Consider the following 23,483-nt stretch of genomic DNA (forward strand, 5'->3'; position numbering starts at 1 on the left):
AGTAGAACACAGAGAGGTTATTTACATTAAAACACTACTGCTGCACAGCTTCCTGTTAGTTTTACCTTTATTTATACAGAGAACAAACATGAAAAATAAGACGGTGGTCTTTAACTGCAGTGAGGAATTCCCACAGCTATATAAGGCCCTATTTTAGCAATCTATAGCCAACCAATCAACTGTGCACCACACAGCATGATTTAGTGTGTGTCAGTGTGTCTTTGCTATCGTAACTACAGAAAAAGTATGCCTTGCGCAACTCGAAACATGCAAAACACATGTACTAATTCTCTTAATTTATCACTGGTGTGTTTTGGGTGTAATGTGAAATAAACCAATCAGTGTGTTTCTTGCCATTCCTTTTAAGAGCCAGGTGTGCTCCGACTAATATAGCGAATTGCTATCTTAATGGCGCAGCTCAATGATTTGTCCTCGCTTCTGAGCAGAGGAAGCTGACCTGCTGGTTCATGCTGTAAAGGTCATTTAAGGTAATTTAAGTAATATAACAGTGACCTATATTTTGTGTGCATTTAGGGTCTGTATACCTTTCAATAACTGGGTTTCCATTCTTAATCCTTCCATAGAAAAAAAAAGAACAACTCCTTTTCCTATTTTAAATATATTTAAATATTTTGGTTCAAGGAAAGCAAGCAGTTTACTAGACTCTAATTAAACTTAAAACATCAAAATACAAAAACATAATATAATATGAACAATAATACATTTAAGTGAAACTTGTTAGTGGCAAAAGTCTTAGCCTGAAACAAGGGTAGTTATATTGCTGGTAGATAGCATAAACAGTAAAACTAGAATGAGTGTATTGTAGCATTTTGTGATTGAATTAAATCTATGGTGAAGAACGGGGAAACATATGCTGAGATCTTTATGCGCGTTGGGAACCTCAGTGTCCAGAGAGGGTATTTTGAGATTAATGAAAGGAAGAGCAAAATATTAAGAGCTAAATCATGTTCAAACTGTAAACATTATAGGAATATAACAGAAACACATTTTTTATTAAAGGAGCATTCAGTAGGAAATGAGCATGAGTGTGTAAAATAGCTACAGCAGTCCAATTTCAAAACACTACAGAGAGTTGTCCGCCCTGCGAGCAAGAAAACGTGAAACTCCCTGCCAATATTGACTCGTTTTATTCCTTTTTTGGTCACTGAGCTTTTTTGAGATATGCTGAGGCTTTTTAGGCTGTGTAGCAGCTGAGGTTTAACTGAACCAGCCCTGCTTGCTAGCTTCCATGCTGCAGCACCACTTGCTGGCTGTTGTGTACTGGCAACCTCAAGGGTGGAGTTAGTTGGGGAATGAGTAGCAGGCGGAGTCAGGGGCCAAAACAAACACAGATACGTGATGCACTGAACAATCCAAATAGGCACATACTGTCTGAAGCACTGCTGACAAGAGCTGCCAGTGCTTTAACTCAGCATGTTTCCTTAATATCTGATGATACATCCTGATCATTTTATCATTTACTACTGAAAATATAAGACTTGATATATAATATCCTTAAAGCTGGTTGATTTGGCTGGCATACTGCATTTGCCACAGGAAGCTCCAAATTGCTATACATAGTACTTTTTTTTCCCTCAAGCCATAATCTGTGAAAAACTTCCTCACATTAACCTCAGAATTCTCTCTCTGAACACACAGGTTCCCAATGCGCATAAACATCTCAGCACCATAGTTTTAATTAAATCACAAAATTGTCATCCTAACTTTACAGGTCTACGCTATATCTACCAGCAGAATAAATACCCCTGTATTAAAACTTTCAGTTTGTGCTAAAATCTGCAGCTCAGTCCCTAATTAGCCACAATAATAAACAAACAAAAAAACAAAGTAGGATTAGAAATAGAAATGTAATGAATTTACTAAAGATATACGAACCATAGACAATAATGTTATTTCATCTTGTGGCACATCTGTGTTTTCCATTGTCAAGATAGTAATACGCAAGAAATTTACCTAAACACACCTCACTTCCAGATCATGCCCTTTGGTGTAGATATATTAATAAATGGCTTCACTATTTAAACAATGCAGGTGGAAGGCATGAAAATAGACTGTTGACAAGGTGTAAGATAGCAATGAGCATCACGACACGCCTTGCACAGGGTGTAAGATAGAGCCCCTAACCTCTCACTGCTCCTCACTCTCTAGTGGTGAAGTTAAAAATGACACCTGATAAAGCTCACCTGAACTTAAACACACTTCTCTAAACTAAAGCGGATTAATACTGAACTGCTGTTCACACCACTGTGATACTGGAAACACCTCACAAGACCTGCCTGATGTTTTGAAGATGTTCTGTCCCACTTCTCTAGCCATCACAGTTAGCTAGCTATCTTACAAACTGACTCTTCACTTCCTGCCTAATCCTAATCTTATCCAAGACAGATACAACTGGAACCGAACAGTTTGAACATATCTACAGTATCTACACTCCATTATTTCAGGTGATTAATATTAAAAATTGAAACATTAGCAGAATGACTTGAGTAGGGGATCATTATTGCTGACTAACCCTGATGCCATTCAGTCCCCATCAATGTTGGTTCATCTTCAAACATGTGGGGTTGGTTTACAAACCATGTCACTCCAGGTGTTTAACTTTTGACCAAGAACACATTACAAGAATCACATTGTGTGTGCGTGTGTGTGTGTGTGTGTGTGTGTGCGTGAGTGTGTGTGTGTGTGTGTGTACACTTCATATTCATCTTCTCTTCTTTTCCATGTAAAATATCCTCATTGAGATTCAGATTCTACAAAACAGAAAAAAGACATTGTTAAGCTCACATTAATCACAGTCTCCTGTTATTAACACAGTAAATTCACTCTTAACTCTACTGAACTGTAAAACACCATATTATACTGATTCTTATGAAAATCAGTAATCAACTGTAAATGACAGGATAATAAATACATTTAGAAGTTTAAAGTTTAGAAAATTAAAATAAATGAGACATTTTTACAATTTTACTATGAATTTGCATGTTAATGAGCTCTTCTTTTGTTGGCTTATTTAATGGCGGAGAACAATAAGTGCCACAGAGTTCTTGTGATTCTTTTTCTGAACATCCATTTTTAAAAATCTGATTATCATTTAAATAATTTGATAATTTCCATCAGTGTCTGACTGTCTCATATCATGGTTCATTAGCTCACATCAACATTTCAATGTTCCAGGAAACAAATTTTTATAAATCATTAAAAACGAAATTCTTTACCATATTAGTAAATGTAATTTGTCTGAATGACACAGAGCTTTTCAGTGTGTTCAGTCATGTGGTGTGAAAAGCAAATAGTACAGTTTAATTGTAAACCATAGTTTTATTTTCTGTAAACAAACAGAAATTCAGCAACTTACTTCACTTTCAGATTAGACAAATGTATCATGAGTTAACAGCTTCTGTTTTGACTCTTCTAGTTCATTATCTTTCGGATCCAGCTCTTTTAAAGGTGATGAGGGGTTTAGAGCTGAAGGCAGATCAGCACAGCCTTCATCTGTAATACTGCATTCATCCAGCCTGCAGAGACAAACTTACATTAACAAATAGTAAAACATGGAAAACCAAGTTTGCCTTTAATCACAGGGTGAATTGGGTCACATAGAACCAGAACAGATCAGCAAATGAAGTGAAATTCCAGTTACAGTGCTGTGAAAATAATATTTGTCCCCTACAGATTTCTTTTGTTTTTGCATCATACTTAGATATTTAAGATTAAAATATACATTTTAATATCACTTGAGTACATATAAAAAACAGTGACAATTTTGTTTATTAAGAGAAAAATCAAACCAATTCAAAGTCCAGTCTCTAGTCCTGTGTGAAAAGTGTTTGCCCCTAAACCTAATAACTTGTTTTTTCCACTCTCTCTGGCAACAACTGCAATCAAACTTTACTGATAACTGACAATGAGTCTTTCATCTCTGTAGATGAATGTTGTTCCACTCTTCTTTACAGAATTGTTTTAATTCATCTACATTGGAGGGTTTTTGAGCATGAACTGCCTGTTTAAGATGCCACAGCATTTCAGCTAAACTCTGACTAGGCCTGTTTTGTTTGAGCTATTCTGAGGTGGACTTGCTGGTGTTCAGATCATTGTCCTGCTGCAGAACCCAAGTTGGCCTGATCTTAAGGTCAATACAGCAAATTGACCCTAGAAAATAAAAAACAGTTTCTGTTTTCCCTTTCTGGTAGAAAAAAACTCAAGATTCTTACCTAAACAGTTCAAAATCGAATTACATATTTTAATATGTTGTAATATTGATTTAGCGCCAACTGAGCTTTCATTCAATATGATTAAAAACTTAAGGGAACAAGAAAAATCATTTTTATATATGAGATGAAATATTTAACAAATGAAAATGGCTGCATTAAAGGCTAGATAAAACATCACCAGAGAAAATACTCAGAATCAGGTCTATGAATCACTTCAACCACATGCAAGAGATCTGCAATAGGGAGCACCAACATGAAAATACAGTTTATCACAAAAGTGAGTATACCCCTCACATTTCTGCAAATATTTAAGTACATCTTTTAATGGGACAACACTGACAAAATGACACTTTGACACAATGAAAAGTAGTCTGTGTGCAGCTTATACAACAGTGTAAATTTACTCTTCCCTCAAAATAACTCAATATACAGCCATTATGACTAAACCACTGGCAACAAAAGTGAGTACACCCTTAGTGAAATTTCCTGAAGATATTTTTGTGGCCACCATTATTTTCCAAAACTGCCTTAACTCTCCTGGGCATGGAGTTTACCAGAGCTTCACAGGTTCGAGACTTTGCGCTCCTCCACCTTCTGCCTAAAGATGCCCCAAAGATGTTCTATTGTGTTTAGGTCTGAAAACATTCTTGGCCAGTCCATCACCTTTACCCTCAGCCTCTTCATTAAAGCATTGCTCGTCTTAGAGGTGTGTTTGGGGTCATTATCATGCTGGAACTCTGCTCTGCGACCCAGTTTCCGGAGGGAGGGGATCATGCTCTGCTTCAGTATTTCACAGCACATATTGGAGTTCATGCGCCTGAACAACTACTGCACTCAGGCAGCCCCAGACCATGGCATTCCCACCACCATGCATGACTGTAGGCGTGACACACTTGTCTTTGTACTCCTCACCAGATTGCTGCCACACATGCTGGAGACCATCTGAACCAAACAAATTAATCTTGGTCTCATCAGACCATAGGACATGGATCCAGTAATCCATGTCTTTTGTTGACGTGTCTTCAGCAAACTGTTTTCCAGCTTTCTTGTGTACAGACTTCAGAAGAGGCTCCTTATTGGGGTGACAGCCATGCAATACAATTTGATGTAGTGTTTGGTGTATGGTCTGAGCACTGACCCTCTTCAATCTCTGCAGCAAAGCTGACAGCACTCCTGCGGTCATGCTGTGAAGGTCATTTAAAGGCACACTAGGTAGGATTTCCTTGATTATTAAACTTTTTAAAGAAGTGAAATTACAGCTTGAAACTCACTGCAGTGCTCCATTGAGGTGTAATAGGAGGAATAGCGGTCCTTTCGTGTCTGTGCCAGAGGTCCTCTGAGCTCAAACCAGACTCTGTAAGTTTTTCTAGATGGCCGCGACCAACCCTCTTTCAAGAACTGCGACCTGCTGTATGTAGTTCTAACAATTCTACAAGGACTACAAAAACCCACTATTTGGAGTTGGTTAATTCTTTACAGAAGATAACTAGTAGTGATGGGCACAGCAGCTCTTTATGATGAACTGAATCATTAGAATCCATTCACTTAAAAGATTTGTTCATTCAAACGAATCTTCTGTGCTGTTCGTCTGTGCTGTACCGGAGAAGCTCTGATGAGTACCAGATAAAGACAGATTGTAAAGTAAATCAGTGGGTATTTCTGTTTTGTAAGGAGCTTAAAATGTCAATAAGGGTTAGAAATGTTAGAAATATGCTTTGAAATTTCTACTATACTCAATAACTTTACTATAATTAATACTAATCTTGACTTGACTTGACTTAATCAAGTTAATGAAGTATAAAACAAATGCATTATGAATAAAGGTGTGATACTATGGTAGGCAACATAACTTGACATAAAGCTTGCCCCACTGACCTAGAGGCCAGCTAAAGGGAAGGTGTTGACATGTTACCGGCAGAGCGGAGGAAGGCAGCTGAGACAGTTCTCTAAAATACCTCTCTGTCGTAAATATCAGTTACTTGCTAGATCTGGCTGTTAGAGCTTAAAGGCCCCAAAAATCGTTGGGAGGAAAAGAGGATTGAGTCCTACGGTATGCGTAAGAAAGATTTTGACATACAAACTTCTGATCAAGACCAGCCAGAACCAGTTTTTGGGGAACTGACCAAGGTGCCTTCTTCGTTGAGCCTGAGGTGGGGTTTGTCTATAAATGCTAATGTCTGTGAAATAATCTTTGAACTTCTTCTCTTGAACTCCTTGTGAGTGGAAGTCGTTCCCAGAGTTCTGTTTTAATAAATTGTTATTTTGCTGAAGATCAAGTATCGTGTCTCTCTATAACTTATCTCTACTTCGGGCTTCCATCAAAAGAACGCACTGGAGGTGGCGCAGAGGGTAGTGCGGTTTTCCCAACAATAAGTTGAGTTAAAGTGTTTGTTTTAACTGCTAAAGCTGTAGGCTAGCAGGTGGAAGCTAGCAGCGATTAGCATTTGAGATTAGCATTAGCGAGCGGGTTAATTGTGTAAATATATCATGTTAGGTGTAAAATATGGCTGTTTGTAAGCTTAGCTTGCAGTAAATTGCCCCAAACTGAAATATACATTTTAGTCTGGAGCTTGTAAAATCTGATTTTACTGATAGTGTGTTTTTGTTTTAATATTATTTCATGCTGTGCTTGTTTGGTGGTGAGGGCTAACAGTGCTACTCTGTAAACACGCTGTTTTATCAGTTGTAGGCACAGAAGAAATGTCTTGTTTCAGTAGTGATTACAATAAAGTAAACATTTCATGCTAAAAGAGACAAATTAATGATGGTTGTAATTATTTTCGTGTGATTTTTACTTTCTGATGGAAAAGGTAGCTTTCATGCAGGTGGATTTTCCACTATTTATGTAGACTACTGTACATATGTAAAAAAAAAAAAACAAACAAAAAAAACATTTACAGTTTTCTACACTGTAATTAAACTTTAAACATCAAAATACGAAAAACATAATATAAACAAATAGAATTTAAAGTGAAAGTTTTAATGTTGTTCTGCTGGTAGATAGCAGAGACAGTAAAGCTAGGATGTGCGTATTAAACCATTTTGTGATTTAACTGAAACTATGGTGAAGAACGGGAAAACATATGCTGAGATCTTTATGCGCACTGGGAACCTGGATGTTCAGAGAGGGTATTGTGAGATTAATGAAAGAAAGAGCTAAAATTCAAGAGCTGAATTTTGTTCAAACTGTAAACATTATATAAACTAAACAGAAACACAAAAATAAGATCATATTTCAGATGTAGCACCAAAGGCTATAAAATAATAAACCATTTTTAAATATAGGAGCATTCAGTAGGAAATGAGTGTGAGCGTGTGAAATAGCTACAGCAGTTCAATTTCAAAACCTTCTTTGGTCACTGAGCTTTTTTGAGACGTGCTGAGGCTTTATAGGCTGTGTAGCAGCTGAGGTTTAACTGATCCAGCCTGCGTGCTAGCTTCCATGCTGCAGCACCACTTGCTCACTGTTATCTACGGGCCACCTTGGGGGTGGAAGCCCTGCTGACAAGAGCTGCCAGTGCTTTAACTCAGCATGTTTCCTTAATATCTGATGATACATCCTGATCATTTTACCATTTACTACTGAAAATATAATCCTTATTGGTTGGTTGATTTTATCTTGCATGTACTGCATTTTTTTTCTCAAGCCATAATCTGTGCAGAACTCTTACATTAGCCTCAGAATTTCCTCTCTAAACACCCAGGTTCACAATGCCCATAAACATCTCAGCATCATAGTTTTAATTAAATCACAAAATTGTTCAATACTCATCCTCACTTTACAGGTCTACGCTATATCTACCAGCAGAATAAATAACCCTGTATTAAAACTTTCAGTTTGTGCTAAAATCTGCAGCCCAGACCCTAATTAGCCACACTTATACAAACTTACTTACACAAAAAATATAAAAATGTTGCTATTTTAATTTCTATTTGTTCATATTCTGTTTTTGTATTTTGATGTTTTAAGTTTAATTACGGTGTAGAAAACAGTACGATTTCCTGGATTAAATAATAATTAAATCATTCAAAGTAGGAAAACGTGTTTTTTCTTTGTTTTTCTATTGCGGGATTAGGAAAAGAAAATTAATGAATTAACGAAAGATGCACAAACCATGAACAATAATGTTTTTTTTATCTTGTATTCTGTTTATAGTTGATGTAAAAGTTTGCATAGCTGCCAATTGGCACACGCTATGAGTTTGTGCGTAACTGCGAGTTTATGGATGTATGCGCTTTGGGCACGGGCCTCTGTGTTCACAATTCATTGCAAAGATAGCAATGATCGTCTGTCGGTTGATTGTGTCTATATTTATTTCAGTCGGTGGTGAACCTGTGTTTTCCAATGTCAAGAATACACCAGAAATGTACCTGAACACACCTCATTTTCAGACCACCATGCCCATCTGTGTAGATATATTAGTATGTGGCTTCACTATTCATTTGATAATTTCCATTAGTGTCTGACTGTCTCATATCATGGTTCATTGGCTCACATCAACATTTTAATGTTCCAGAAAACTCATTTTTATAAATCATTAAAAACTAAATTCTTTACCATATTAGTAAATGTAATTTGTCTGAATGACACAGAGCTTTTCAGTGTGTGTTCAGTCATGTGGAGTAATAAGCAAATAGTGCAGTTTAAATAAAAAACATAGTTTTATTTTCTGTAAACAAACAGAAATTCAGCAACTTACTTCACATTCAGATTAGGCAATGTATCATTTGGCTTCTGTTCTGACTCTCTTTTTCCATTACCGCTCAGATGTGATGATGGGTTTTCTGAAGCCGGAGCAGAGAAGCCTTCATTCTTAATACGGCATTTATCCAGCCTGCAGAGAAAAACTCATCATGAAATCATGGAAACCCTAGTTTGTCTGTAATCACAGGGTGAATTGGGTCACATAGAACCAGAACAGATCAGCAAATGAAGCAAAATTCCAGTTACAGTGCTGTGAAAAAATATTTGTCCCCTACAAATTTATTTTGTTTTTGCATCATACTTACATTTTTAAGATTAACAAATACATTTTAATATCACTTGAGTACATATAAAAACAGTGCCATTTTTTTCAATATTAAGAGAAAAATCTAACCAATTCAAACCACTCTAGGCCTGTGTGAAAGTGTTTGCCCCTGAAGTGTTTACCATCTGAACCAAACAAATTAATCTTGGTCTCATCAGACCATAGGACATGGTTCCAGTAATCCATGTCTTTTGTTGACATGTCTTCAGCAAACTGTCTTAAATACAGTATCTACACTGCAACATATCAGGTGATTAATATAACAAATAGAAACATTAGCAGAAAGACTTGAGTAGGGGATCATTATTGCTGACTAACCCTGATGCCATTCAGTCCCCATCAATGTTGTTTCATCTTTTAACATGTGGGGTTTGATAAACATTCCACTGCAGGTGTTTACATTTTGACCAAGAAGAATCCACCATGTGTCAATGAATCACATTGTGTGTGTATTTGTCTGTGTGTGTGTGTGTGTGTGTGTGTGTGTGTGTGTGTGTGTGTAATTCATCCTCTCTTCTTTTCCATGTAAAATATACTCAGTAAAATTCAGATTCTGCAAAACTGATTAACTAATTAACCGTAAATGACAGAAGAATAAATCAAATGAGACGAAATCCCTCCAGTTTTAGGTTTAGAAAATTACAATAAATGAGACATTTTTACAATTTTACTCTGATTTTGCATGTTCATGAGTTCTTCTTTTGTTGGCCTCCATAAATGTTGGAGAACAATAAGTGCCACAGAATCATTGTGATTTTTTTTGAAAACATCATTTTTTAAAAATCTGATTACCATTTAAATAATTTGATCATTTCCATTAGTGTCTGACTGTCTCATATCATGGTTCATTGGCTCACGTCAACATTTCAATGTTCCAGAAAACTCATTTTTATAAATCATTAAAATCAAAATTCTTTACCATATTAGTAAATGTAATTTGTCTGAATGACACAGAGCTTTTCAGTGTGTGTTCAGTCATGTGGTGTGAAAAGCAAATAGTACAGTTTAAATATAAACCAGTTTTATTTTCAGTAAAGAAACAGAAATTCAGCAACTTACTTCACTTTCAGTTTAGGAAATGTATCCTTTAGCTCGGGTAACAGCTCCAGTTCTGACTCTTCTAGTTCATTACGGCTCAGATCCAGCTCTTCTAAAGGTGATGAGGGGTTTGTAATTAGCGCTGAAGCCAGAGCAGTGAAGCCTTCCTTCTTAATACTGCATTCAGCCAGCCTGCAGAGACAAACTTACATTAACAAAGAGTAAAACTGAGATCATGAAAACCTAGTTTTGTCTGTAAATCACAGGGTGAATTAGATCACATAGAACCAGAACAGATCAACAAATGGAGTGAAATTCCAGTTACAGTGCTGTGAAATAATATTTGCCCCTACAGATTTCTTTTGTTTTTGCTTTTGCACCATACTTCCATTTTTAAGATTAATAAATACATTTTCATATCAGAATATAACCTGAGTAAATATAAAAAAGTTCATTTATTAAGAGACAAATCTATTAAATCCGATCTGGAAAAAGTGAAAAAGTGGTTGCCCCCTAAATCTAATTACTTGTTGTTAGTAAGTTGTTCCACTCTTGGCAGCAACAACTGCAATCAAGCTTTAACAATAACTGGTAATGAGTCTTTTACATCTCTGTGGAGGAATTTTGGTCCACTCTTCTTTACAGATTTGCTAAAAAAGTGTTTACCAGTACTTGAGGTACTTTTTCTAAACTCTAAATACAGCAACACAACTACCTCTCTACCACTGTTAAAATAATAAAAGCTAGTTATTACATTACAGAAACAGCATCACTGTTGTTTTGTATAACTTTTTATTCAAAATGTTACTTGAGTGTTTTACAAAACTATGTAGTAGACAAAAGGCAGACATTCATTAAAAAAGGTAGGGACATAAAATTGTTGCCAAACTCTACAAAAATGTTATTAAAATGTCATTAGCTTTAATCCCATATGTACAAAAAATAAATACACAAACACAAAAATAATCCTTACTCTTCTTGAACACAACCACCCATTCTTACTCCTCTCCCTCCCTTATTCTGGCACAACTATTCCTTTCAAGAGGTATCAAGTATTGAAGAACAAATTCTTCATTAAATTACTGACAGTTTTTTTCTGGATTGTCTACACACATTTTCTGAAAGCTTGCCTCATACTATCAGAACTTTACACACAAATCAAACAAACACACAGAGGGCAAAACCCTTCAATTCTCCTGCAAAATAAAACTTTACGTTCAAATCAATGTTACCTCTTCTCAAAGTATGAATACATTTCCCACAAACTTAAAACATTTTACAGTCCTACAGAACAGTTCACAGCAATACTCTACTACTCATTAATACTGTACTGATATGCAGTACTGCAGTTTTCTGAGAGTAGATTTCTTTTCTATTCTCATTTTGAAAAGTCCAGATGATGGTGCTACAGTTTATCTGCTCTAATTTGACTGAGCTTACTTACCTGTTTCCCTTTCCTGTGTTCCAGTGTTATATTTCAACCATAATAGGAAATTGCGGAAACAACAAATATCTTTAAATGCCATTTATAAGATTAGGAGCTCACAAACAGGAATAGTTTCAAGTAACCCACTAGATATAGAAAGACTTTCTGAATTTTAATAAGAAACTATACACACAACCTCCCTTAAAGGACCCTGAGGAGATTAAATATTTCCTTCAGCAGATGGATCTACCTTCAATTGGAATAAATCAAAATGAACTACTAAATGATGATAATAAACAAGAAGAGTTGGACAATGCAATCAGTCATTTAAAAAATAATAAGACTCTGGGAAGTGATGGAGATCAAGCTGAGTTAAATAAAATGTTTAAAACTGAGATCTCACCAATTATTATTATTTTTTAAATCTAGGTGAAATTAGGTAAAAAAAGAGAGAGGTCAACTAACAAACAGGAGGGAAGGAGACTGAAGACTGAAGAATGCGAAAATTGCAGCGGACTAAACGACAGCTCGAGCAATGCTAGACATTAAAAAACAAAACTTGTTGGAGCTTCAAAATGAAATTAGAAAGGATGTTAAAAAGCTGAGCTCGACATTCTGAAGAATGATATTCTTCAGAAATTAAAACAAACAGATGAAGAGGTACAGTCTCAGGGGGCTATACTAACTGAGGCTGAAAAACGTGTTTAAGAGCTATAGACGTGTAGATAGTAAAAGTTTGTAGTATAGACTGTGTGAGCGCAAGGGGAGGGGGCTATATTCAAGGATTCAAGGATTCAAGGAGATTTTATTGTCATTCGCATCACATGTGGTACATGAGGTGGAACGAAATTGTGATCTCACAATGCAGTTTTACACCCAAAGAGCTGTTATTAATAGATATATAGATAAAGAAAAGAATACAATATAAGAAATAGAATATACAAAATAGATAGATAAATATCCCAAAGAATAAAAAAATAATAATAAATAAATAGAGAGTAGAAAGGTTCAGCAACATGAAGTCCAGAGTGCAAGTGTGCTGTAGCAGCATGATAATGTGAATTAGAGCAGTGGAGATAAAGTGTCTCAGTGCAAGTAAAGTGACCATGTTGGTAAACAGTAAACAGTAATTTGTCCTTGGTGTCAGTGCAGTGTGTTGTTAAGTGGAGCTCCAACAATCCTCTGTGCAGCCTTCACCACCCTCTGCAGTGCTTTCCTGTCTGCAGCAGAGCAGCTTCCATGCCACACATTGATGCTGGAGCACACGACGCTCTCCACCACACATCTGTAGAAGGAGGTGAGGACTGCGCTCCCGAGTCCAGCTCGTCTCAGCCTCCTGAGGAAGTAGAGCCGCTGATGTGCCTTCCTGACCAGAGTGGAAGTGTTGTTGCTCCAGGTGAGGTTGCTGGTCAGGTGCACACCTAAGTACCTGTAGCTGTCAACCACTTCCACCGCAGATCCTCCAATGTGCAGGGGGAGGTGGGCATGCTTGCCCCTTCTGAAGTCCACAATCATCTCCTTTGTCTTTTTTACATTGATGCAGAGGTTGTTTTCTCTGCACCAATCCTCCAGGTGTTCCACATCCCATATAAGTGGGACCCAAGTATCGGTTGGGTCCAAACGAGGTGTTATGACACCCTGAATCTGGAGGTCACTGTTCATTTCTCTTTGCTCAGGAAATGTATTTTATGTTTTTATGTTGGTGAAGCTGCCAGGCTAGAAATTGCACTGTTACTGGAAGTAGATATGTCTTATGATCTAAAAGTAATTAACGTTACATTAAATGTAAATGGGTTGAATAACCCTATAAAAAGAGACAGGGTGTTGAGGAGGTTAAAAAAGGATAAGGTACAAATAATCTTCCTGCAGGAAACACATTTATCCCCAATTGAACATAAAAAATGTAGAAAGTTTGGCTATAAATAAACATATCATTCTTCCTTTAAAGACATGAAGAACAGAAGCCGGGTTGTAATTATGTTTAGAAACTAACTAGAGAAATAAATGAAAAAGAGCTGAGGCTGATTTGTATTTGTAAATTGATACAATGTTTGAAAAAATGCCAATAAAGTTGTTCAATGTTTATGTTCCTCCTAATAGTAATAATGCCTTATTTCAATTCTTTGATTGACTTGCTTCCGAGAGCCAGAGAACATTAATTTGTGGAGGTGACTTTAACTTAGTCCTCCACCATAGACTGGACACTACTGTTACTAAGAGGATCCAATCCAGGGAGATGAGATTAATGAATAACATCTAAGTAGATTTGGGTCTATTGGACATATGGAGAGATCAGGGACTATATTACTCAGTTCTACATTAAGCCTATTTAAAATTGAATGACTTCTTTATGCATGTAAAAGAGGACCACCAGATATACCAGCTCTATATCTTAAACTACAACTGAATACACTTTCCAGAAATTAAGTTTGGTGACTGAATATAGAATTTTAAATAACCTCATTATCATTAAACAGATGAAGGATGAAATTAAACAGTTTTTCTCATAGACTGTATATAGCTGGACAGAGCATCGTCTCTCAAAAGTGAAGCCACCACAGGTCGGTTGCCCCCTGCTGTTCGGCTTCAGATAGCTGTGTAACTCCACCCATCCCCATAGGTTTCAATGGCAAAACAGACAACTTTCAATCACGCTTTTTTCAATTATACTGTAATTCTACCCCCTTTATTTAAATGCAGCAGCTAGTGTAACCTCTGCTTATATTGTCATATTTGTATATCCCCACAGAATTAGTTTTTTAAAACGTTATTCAGCTCTATTCAAAAAAGGTGTGGTTATTGTAAAAGGGCTGCTTATGGGCGGGACCAATAACAGACCGTCAGCTTCGCTCCGCCCCGCTCTGCAGTCTGTGACCGCGAGGCAGCCCTCAGGGGCGGGGTTATTTAAATGAGTAGGTTGCTATCCACAGTTTTTCTCCCTCCTCTGGTCTCTACTGCGCAGAATCTGGTATCAGGATCGCCAACATGGCGGAAGATTTTGGCTTCATTTTCATTCAATGAATGGGAACGGAGACACGGCGTCCATCTTTTTTTACAGTCTCTGGTTTTTCTAAATCAATGATAAAGGAGAGGTTAGCTCTACTGTACACTGAGATGCTGAATCCTAAGGGGAAAGTTATTTTCAGTCACAACAGCTCATTAAAGGATAGAATAATATACATATAAAACCCTTGATAGAGAACTTGAGCAACTTTTACTATTATATTTTAAGTAGTTTTGAAATCAGTACTTTTACACTTTTTCTTGAGTAAAAAGCTTGAGTTGATCCTTTAGCTTCTACAGAAGTATTTTAAACCCAAGTATCTGTACTTCTCCCTACAGAGTAATGAATGTAAATACTTTTGTTAAGCAGCGGTGGGTTTCCCAAAACGATCAATCTTAGCAAATAATGAACGAATGACGTGAGTAAAGAACGAGCTAGTTCTGCAAGTGTTTCCCAAAAAGCTTCGTAAAGCGAAAATTAACGAACAAGTTTAAAAACATATTTGTTGTCTCCTCCCCTGAAACAGCGCGCTCAATGGAACCAGAAACATTGATTCAACACGGCCAAATATGCAGTACATATTCACCATTTTCCCCAAAAAACGAATGAGTGGTAATCAATATCATTGAGTCCAGACAGAAACATGGAATTAATCTAGCATCATATGGCGTGCATTTTTGACAAATGTTTGGCAATAATAGGACGTGACAATACAAAAAACTATATATATATATATATATATATATATATATATATATATATATATATATATATATATATATACAGTGAGTCCAAGAAGTATTTGATCCCTTGTTGATTTTCTTCGTTGGCCCACTAATAAAGACATGATCATTCTATACTTTTAATGGTAGATGTATTCTTACATGGAGAGACAGAATATTAAAAAGAAAATCCAGAAAATAAATCTAAGGAATATATATTAATTGATTTGTATTTCATGGAGTGAAATAAGTATTTGATCCCTTAGTATTCATTAGCAGTTCTGGCTTTTACAGACCAGTGAGACACTCCCAATCAACTTGTTACCTGACCTGAAGCCACCTGTTCTCACTAATTACTTGTGTGAAAAACACCTGTCCACAGAATCAGACAGATCACACAGATTTCAAGTCTCCAACATGGGTAAAACCAAAGAGCTGTCACAGGACCTCAGAGTCAGAATTGTTGACCTTCACAAAGCTGGAATGGGCTACAAAAAGATTAGTAAGGTGTTGGATGTGAAAGTAACAACTATTGGTGCAATTATCAGAAAGTTTAAAGAGTATAACATGACAATCAACAGACCTCGGCCCGGTGCTCCAAAGAAGATTTCGCCTCGTGGGGTGGCAATGATGCTGAGAACGGTCAGAAATCGTCCTGCAACCACTCGGCAGGAGTTAGCAAATGACCTGAAGGCAGCTGGGACCACAGTTTGCAAGGAAACAATTGGCAACACTTTGCGCAACAATGGATTCACATCCTGCAGTGCCCGAAAGGTACCCCTGCTGAAGAGAGCACATGTGGAGGCGCGCCTCAAGTATGCCAATGATCATTTGAAAGATGAACCAAGTTATTGGGAGAAGGTTTTGTGGTCAGAAGAGACCAAAATTGAACTTTTTGGCCTCAACTCCACCCGCCATGTGTGGAGGAAGAAAAATGCTGCCTATGACCCCAAGAACACTGTGCCCACCGTCAAGCATGGAGGTGGAAGCATAATGTTTTGGGGGTGTTTCTCTGCCAAGGGTACAGGGCTACTTCACCGCATCACTGGGAAGATGGATGGAGCCATGTACCGCACAATCCTGAGGGACAACCTCCTCCCCTCTGCCAGGGATCTGAAAATGGGCCGTGGTTGGGTCTTCCAACATGATAACGACCATAAACATACAGCAAAGGATTGGCTCAAGAAAAATCACATTAAGGTCATGGAGTGGCCCAGCCAGTCGCCAGACCTCAATCCGATCGAAAATCTATGGAGGGAGCTGAAGGTCAGAGTTGCCAAGCGACAGCCCACCAACCTTCATGATTTAGAGAGGATCTGCAAAGAAGAGTGGGCCAAAATTCCCCCTGGTGTGTGTGCTAAACTTGTGGTTAACTACAACAAACGTCTCACCGCTGTGCTTGCAAACAAAGGCTTTGCCACTAAGTATTGAGTGTGTTTGGCAAGAGGGATCAAATACTTATTTTCCTCATTGAAATACAAATTAATTAAAATATATTCTTTAAAATTATATTCTGGATTTTTGTCTTGATATTCTGTCTCTCCATGTTAGAATATATCTACCATTAAAAGTGCAGAAGGATAGTGTCTTTATTAGTGGAAAATCAGCAAGGGATCAAATACTTCTTGGACTCACTGTATATATAAACGAAACTATTGTCCCGTTTTATTAGTGGCTTCCTGTACAAAGACAAAGTTTACTTTTTTGGTCCTACTAATCCCAAATAGCTTGGAGAAATTAAAAGTTTACACCCAGCAAAAGTCCGGGTCTCAGGAGTATATACACTGTGTGCAGAATTATTAGGCAAATGAGTATTTTGATCACATCAACCTTTTATACATGTTGTCCTACTCCAAGCTGTATAGGCTTGAAAGCCATCTACCCATTAAGTAAATCAGGTGATGTGCATCTCTGTAATTAGAAAGGGTTTGGTCTAATGACATCAACACCCTATATAAGGTGTGCTTAGTTATTAGGCAACTTCCTTTCCTTTGGCAAAATGGGTCCGAAGAGAGATTTGACTGACTCTGAAAAGTCAAAAATTGTGAGATGCCTTGCAGAGGAATGCAGCAGTCTTGAAGTGGCCAAACGTTTGATCACCAAACAATCAAGTGTTTCATGGCAAATAGCCAACAGTGTCGCAATAAGCATGTTGGGGAAAAAAGGCGCAAAATAACTGCCCATGAATTGAGGAAAATCAAGCGTGAAGCTGCCAAGATGCTATTTGTCACCAGTTTTGCCATGTTTCAGAGATGCAACATTACTGGAGTATCAAAAAGCACAAGGTGTGCAATACTCAGGAACATGGCAAGGTAAGGAAGGCTAAAAAACAACCACCTTTAAACAAGAAACATAAGATAAAACGTCAAGATGAAATGAGCGTGGCCAGATGGATGGGCCCGAGGCTGGATCAGAAAAGGGCAGAGAGCTCCAATCCGACTCAGGCGGCAGCAAGGTGGAGGTGGGGTACTGGTATGGGATGGTATCATCAAGGAGGAACTTGTGGGACCTTTTCGGATTGAGTATGGAGTGAAGCTCAACTCCCAGACCTACTGCAAGTTTCTGGAAGACACCTTCTTTAAGCAGTGGTACAGGAAGACGTCGGTATTGTTCAAGAAAAACATGATTTTCATGCAGGACGATGCTCCATCACACGGATCCAAATACTCCACAGCGTGGCTGGCCAGTAAAGGTCTAAAAGAAGAAAAAATAATGCCACCTGATTTGAACCCCATAGAGAACCTGTGGTCCCTCATAAAATGTGAGATCCATAGGGAGGGAAAACAGTACACCTCTCTGGACAGTGTCTGGGAGGCTGTGGTGGCTGCTGCACGCAATGTTGAACGTAAACAGATCAAGAAACTGACAAAATATGGATGGAAGGCTTTTGAGTGTCATCGTAAAAAAGATAGTTAGCAATTGTAGCTCCGCCCCTTCCCCAGGTGTTTCCTATTCTAGTGTGTTTCCTGTTTCTTAGATCCCCTTTGCCACTTGTCCCTCGTCAGTCTTTGCACCTTCCTCTGTTGTTTTGTTGCTCCTAGTTATGCTTTTTTTCATTCCTCGCTCCCTAGTTCCTTGCTCTGTGTTTTTCTCTGTTTATTTCTTGTTTAGCTCCGTGTTCCCTAGCTCCCTGTATATACCCTGCTTTGTGTTTAGTTTCTATGTTTTTCCCTTGTATATATTTCCCTAGCCCTGTTAGTTTATTTCTAGTATCTCTTGTTTGTTTAGGTTGATGTTATTTTGTTTCATTGTTTATTTTGGTTATTTGTGTTTCTTTGTTTCATGTTACTCGTTCCTTGTTTCTTTTTTTTATCTTTGTTATTTATTTAATAAATTATTTATTTTCGCCTTTACCTGCACTTGCGTCCGTCTCCTCGTCTCCCTGCCTGGGTCATTCCGTGACAACTAGATAGTTCCATATGCGTCTAGGGTATTTCGGTATACCACGGTATTTAAATATGGTGACGGTATTGTAAAATGGTGACGGTATATTAACCACCTGACGTGCCAAATCTGTACTTTAAAAAACAGGACATTTAAGACATTCTGCGCATCCACAATGAAAGAGCAGTGGGAGGGATAAGCAGTTGGTGCTCACTGATTGGTTATGGGTTGGGGATTCTCACTGAGGAGATCATACAGCAAAAACTCAATAAACTCTACAGGTTTCACTAATTTTCACCGACATTATCGCCAAAAATAACCACATTTGTGCTGGAGTGGCAATAAAACCCCAACAACCAACCAACCACCAAAATGATCAGATTTATCAGTTAATCCTGCAGCGTGGGGGGTTCTGGTGTATGAGTTACTCACAGGTAAAGTTACAGCTGCTTCTCAAATATTCCTCATCTCCTGTTTCTCTACAAAACAGGGTTTTTTTATCTCCTTCACACTCATATTCTAATCCCATACAGAATTATGCAGTTTACTCAGGGTTTTCTGTCGTTATTTCGCGGCTAGTTCGAGGCGCTGCGGCTGCAGCGCACTGCCGAAATCTGACCCCCACAGAACATCGGCTCCTCTTCGGGAGCAGAAACGGCACAACACCACCCGCTGTTAAACTGCTGCAGCGCTTATAAATAAATGATCAAACATGAAAATAAGGGTATTCAATCTGTAATTTCAGTTTGTTTTAGTTTTTTCTTTTAATTACCGTTTTTATTAATTTCAGTTAAGGAGAACTTTCACTTTCAGTTTTGGTTATTTCATTTGCTTCCGTTAACAATAATACTTCCTTATTTAGTTATATGGTGATTAGCATGCCATAGCTTTATATAAAATAAAAATAGTATTAAAAAACAGATGACTACATCACAGACTATTTTCTGGAGCCTGGACTCGACCCGATATTTTCCATCACTTTCCTCGGGCCGTGTCGGGTCCGGGCAGAGACATAAAAATCAAAGTATCCTGCTATTTAAAATAATGGAAAATTAATAACAATAATGATATAGTTCTGCATACTAGAGTTTAGATTGTCTGCCTGAACCCGAGCGTGAACACGAGCTCATCCGTGTGTTTAAAGCTCCGCAGGTGGATTAATGGGTGCGCGGCTCGCAGGGATTTGATGCTTCTTCTACTGTTTACAGGCTGCATGACGTTCTGTCTCTCAGCTTGCCAGTCAGACAACAGTGTCAGCAGATAAATCACCTGCATTTTCCTACAGGACAAACCATTCAAACATGGGGATCAGCTCTCCACACCCGGTTAAAAAATCACACAGTGTCTGTCTGGATTAAAATAGTTAGATACAGCTATTAAATGAATAAATCAACATTCATTTAAAAGACCAGTAAGAAGTTCTGTATGCTAAATAACATAGAAGGCAGCAACAAGCTAGAAGCTAATAAGCTAATAACAGCATTTAATAAAAACTGAAAAATAGATATGAAATCGGAAAATAACCAACTAAACTAAGTTCAAAATGCTGAAGGAAATATAATCTAACTGTCCAGCGGGAGCTGCTGAGCCCCTCCACTGTCACAAAGCACTCACAGACGGACACACTTCACACTAGCCTCGCGCCAGTCCTTAGCTAGGTAGCAAACTGCACATAATGTCAGACAGTTTTAATGTTATGGACCGGATTTTGGCGAAGTCATTTAATAGTCCTCCTTACGAAGAAAAACTTAAACAGCAGATCAACTGCTCACATTAATTTGGTGTAAAAGGTGGGGAAAAGTAACAGTATTTTCAGCTGTTCTGGTATGATAAAGTGAGCTGGCTGACTGGAAGTGCTGTAACAAATAAAATGTACTGTTGGCCTCTTGATGAAACCATCTCAGGGAGGGTAGAATTTACATATAAATAAACCGACACATTTTAAGATGCAGGGCAAAATTGAGCTTCCTCTTCTTACGTGTAGGTGTGATTAAAGACATCGCAGGCGTCCCGTGCACTGGATCTTCAGTACCAGGGATTTTCCCAATAGCAGGGAAATATATTGTGTTGTGCAGTAAAGCCCTCTCTGGTGGGAATTGGGTATAAGTCACTAATCTGGATTTTAATTATTTATTTGTGGGTTTAATTGGTAAATTCAAAGATGCCCACTTACACTAAAAGCTACAGACAAAGTTGGAATAATGATATAATGTTATATAATGTAATATAATATAATATAGTACCTTAGTAGTTCTTTCAGAATAACAACTGGGTCGGGTTACTCATTAATTTACGAGAGAGTTTACGTAGTACTATAATTACGCACGGGTTTAGGAAACACTCTTTAATTAATGATCAATCTTAAGTACAAGTTAACGAAGCTCTTAGCGTTATGAATAGTGGTGTCAATCGATTTCAAAATGTATCCGATTACTCACAACAAAATTCTGTGATTAGCTGCATGTGATTAATCAGGCAGAGAGAGAGAGAGAGAGAGAGAGAGAGAGAGAGAGAGAGAGAGAGTGAGGAGGCAGAGAGAGAAAAAAGAAAGAGAGAGGCAGAGAGAGAGAGAGGCAGAGAGAGAGACAGAGAGAGAGAGTGAGGCAGAGAGAGAGAGGCAGAGAGACAGAGAGAGAGAGAGAGACAAAGGCAGAGAGAGAGAGAGAGAGAGAGAGAGAGAGAGGCAGAAAGACAGAGAGAGAGAGAGAGAGACAAAGGCAGAGAGAGAGAGAGAGAGAGAGAGAGAGAGAGAGAGAGACAAAGGCAGAGAGAGAAATCTCTGAGCAGGTTGGAGCTGGAAGTCTGAACTGGAGTGTTACTGCTGGACACCATAAGAGTGCCGCTGTTCAATCACTCCACCAGACAACAGACTTGGTGTCTTCATTAACTTGCATTAAACAATAAGTAACGTGTTACTGATTCCAAATTAACGGTGTGTGTTAACACTTTAACGTTGACAGCCCTAGTTATGAAGCTTTTGGGAAACATACTCCAGGTCAGTAGAGTGTGCTGTAAGAGCTTAGAGTGCTGATCTGAATACAAAACAATAGAGTCTAAGATTTATTATATTTATATTATTGTTTTCTGTGGTAATATTGATTTAGATCCAACTGAGCTTTCATTCAATATGATTATAAAACTTAAGGGAACAAGAATCTGAAATATGTAAGAAATGAAGATGCTGCATTAGAGACTAGATAAAACATCACCAGAGAAAATACTCAGAACCGCCTCTATAAATCACTCCAACCACATGCAAGAGATCTGCAATAGATAACAGATAATAAAGAAATGTGTGAGAGTGTGGGTGCACGTGACAGTGTGCATGCGTGTGAAAGTGCATGCGTGAGTGAGTGCACGTGTGAGAGTGCATGCACGTAAGAGTGTGTGTGTGTGTTTGTGAGTGTGTGTGTTTGATTGGAATCGACTGATAAAATTATAATCTTACCTCAGTATCTTTAGTTTACAGTTTTTATTCTGCAGTCCGTACCAGAGAATCTCCACTCCTGAATCTCCCAGTCCTCTATTCTGACTCAGGTTCAGCTCTTTCAGTTTAGAGTTCTCTGATCTGAGAACTAAGATCAGATCTGCACAGCTTTCCTCTCTGAGATCACAGCCTTCCAAACTGGAAAAGAGAAAAACACATCAGGAACACATACACTCTCTCTCTCACTCTCTCTCTCTCTCTCTCTCTCTCTCTCTCTCTCTCTCTCTCTCTCTCTCTCTCTCTCTCTCTCTTTTCCTCTTTTGTACACTTAAATGATTATTGATGATATTTTTCCTTTATTTTCTAAAAAGTCACATTTTTATCAAACACATTTTCATTTTAATAAAAAGTCTAATTCTAGTGTCTAAATAACAAAGATACAGAAACAAAGATACAGAATTCTGAATCAGAGATACAAGACTAGCTAAATGCTGCTATACTGCTACTGTCTGCATGACCTTTATATCATGAAGATTTAAATAAAACTGAATAATCTAGAAACAGTCAGTGGATCTCTGCTGCTGTAATGTATTATAAAGCTGCAGTGCTGCTGAATTTCAGGTTTTAGTAGGAATGGGGTTTTGTGTCTTTGGACATGTATTTTTCTGTGTTTGTATCTGTTGTGACTTTAAGACTAGAAAACAGTTAAAAATCTCTGACTAGTAGAAAAAAATCAGGATTCTTAACTAAACATTTTCAAATGTCATAATAAACAATATTTTTATAGATATTGTGAATTCCCTTAGAATATGTGATATTACAACCATAATGAGCAGAGCAGCAGAGTGTGCTGTAAGAGCTGAGAGTGTAAATCTGAATACAAATCAATCAATTATAAGATTTGTTTTAATTAGTATTATTGATTTCTGTTTTATACAACAGTTAGTTCCAACCTCACAATCTGATTGGTTGAGAAGTGTTCTAGCCGTGCTGATATTTGTGATAACATCACGACCTTCTCACACTAAACTTGCATCACTCCGCTGATGCGTTGCTGATTAACGGCGTATACACACAGGACACACGCAGCAGCGTTAGCTTAGCACAGGCTAGCGCTCAGCCGCGGCACGCTCGCCCGCAGCTGTTGTATAAAAGCAATAAAACACTCGAGATTGTGTGTTATCACAATTAACATCACAGCTGTGATAATCTACGACTGG

At 37.8% G+C, this 23,483-nt stretch overlaps 1 protein-coding gene across 3 annotated transcripts in view; it reads right to left on the reverse strand.

Moving 5' to 3' along the window:
- Positions 1-2,680: 2,680 nt before the first annotated feature.
- LOC125780657 (selection and upkeep of intraepithelial T-cells protein 5-like) overlaps positions 2,681-23,483 on the reverse strand; it is a 472,342-nt gene continuing 451,539 nt past the window's right edge. For all 3 annotated transcript variants that reach the window (XM_049463186.1, XM_049463185.1, XM_049463184.1), the window contains exons 15-19: positions 22,285-22,461; positions 10,322-10,492; positions 8,933-9,067; positions 3,377-3,536; positions 2,681-2,771 (exon numbers count right to left, since the gene is read on the reverse strand). In XM_049463186.1, the coding sequence (XP_049319143.1) occupies positions 3,389-3,536; positions 8,933-9,067; positions 10,322-10,492; positions 22,285-22,461 (631 nt within the window). In that variant the 3' untranslated portion in view covers positions 2,681-2,771; positions 3,377-3,388. The remainder of the gene's footprint in view (positions 2,772-3,376; positions 3,537-8,932; positions 9,068-10,321; positions 10,493-22,284; positions 22,462-23,483) is intronic.

The sequence above is a fragment of the Astyanax mexicanus genome, chromosome 13, assembly GCF_023375975.1.
Source record: "Astyanax mexicanus isolate ESR-SI-001 chromosome 13, AstMex3_surface, whole genome shotgun sequence".
NCBI classification, from domain to species: Eukaryota; Metazoa; Chordata; class Actinopteri; order Characiformes; family Acestrorhamphidae; genus Astyanax; species Astyanax mexicanus.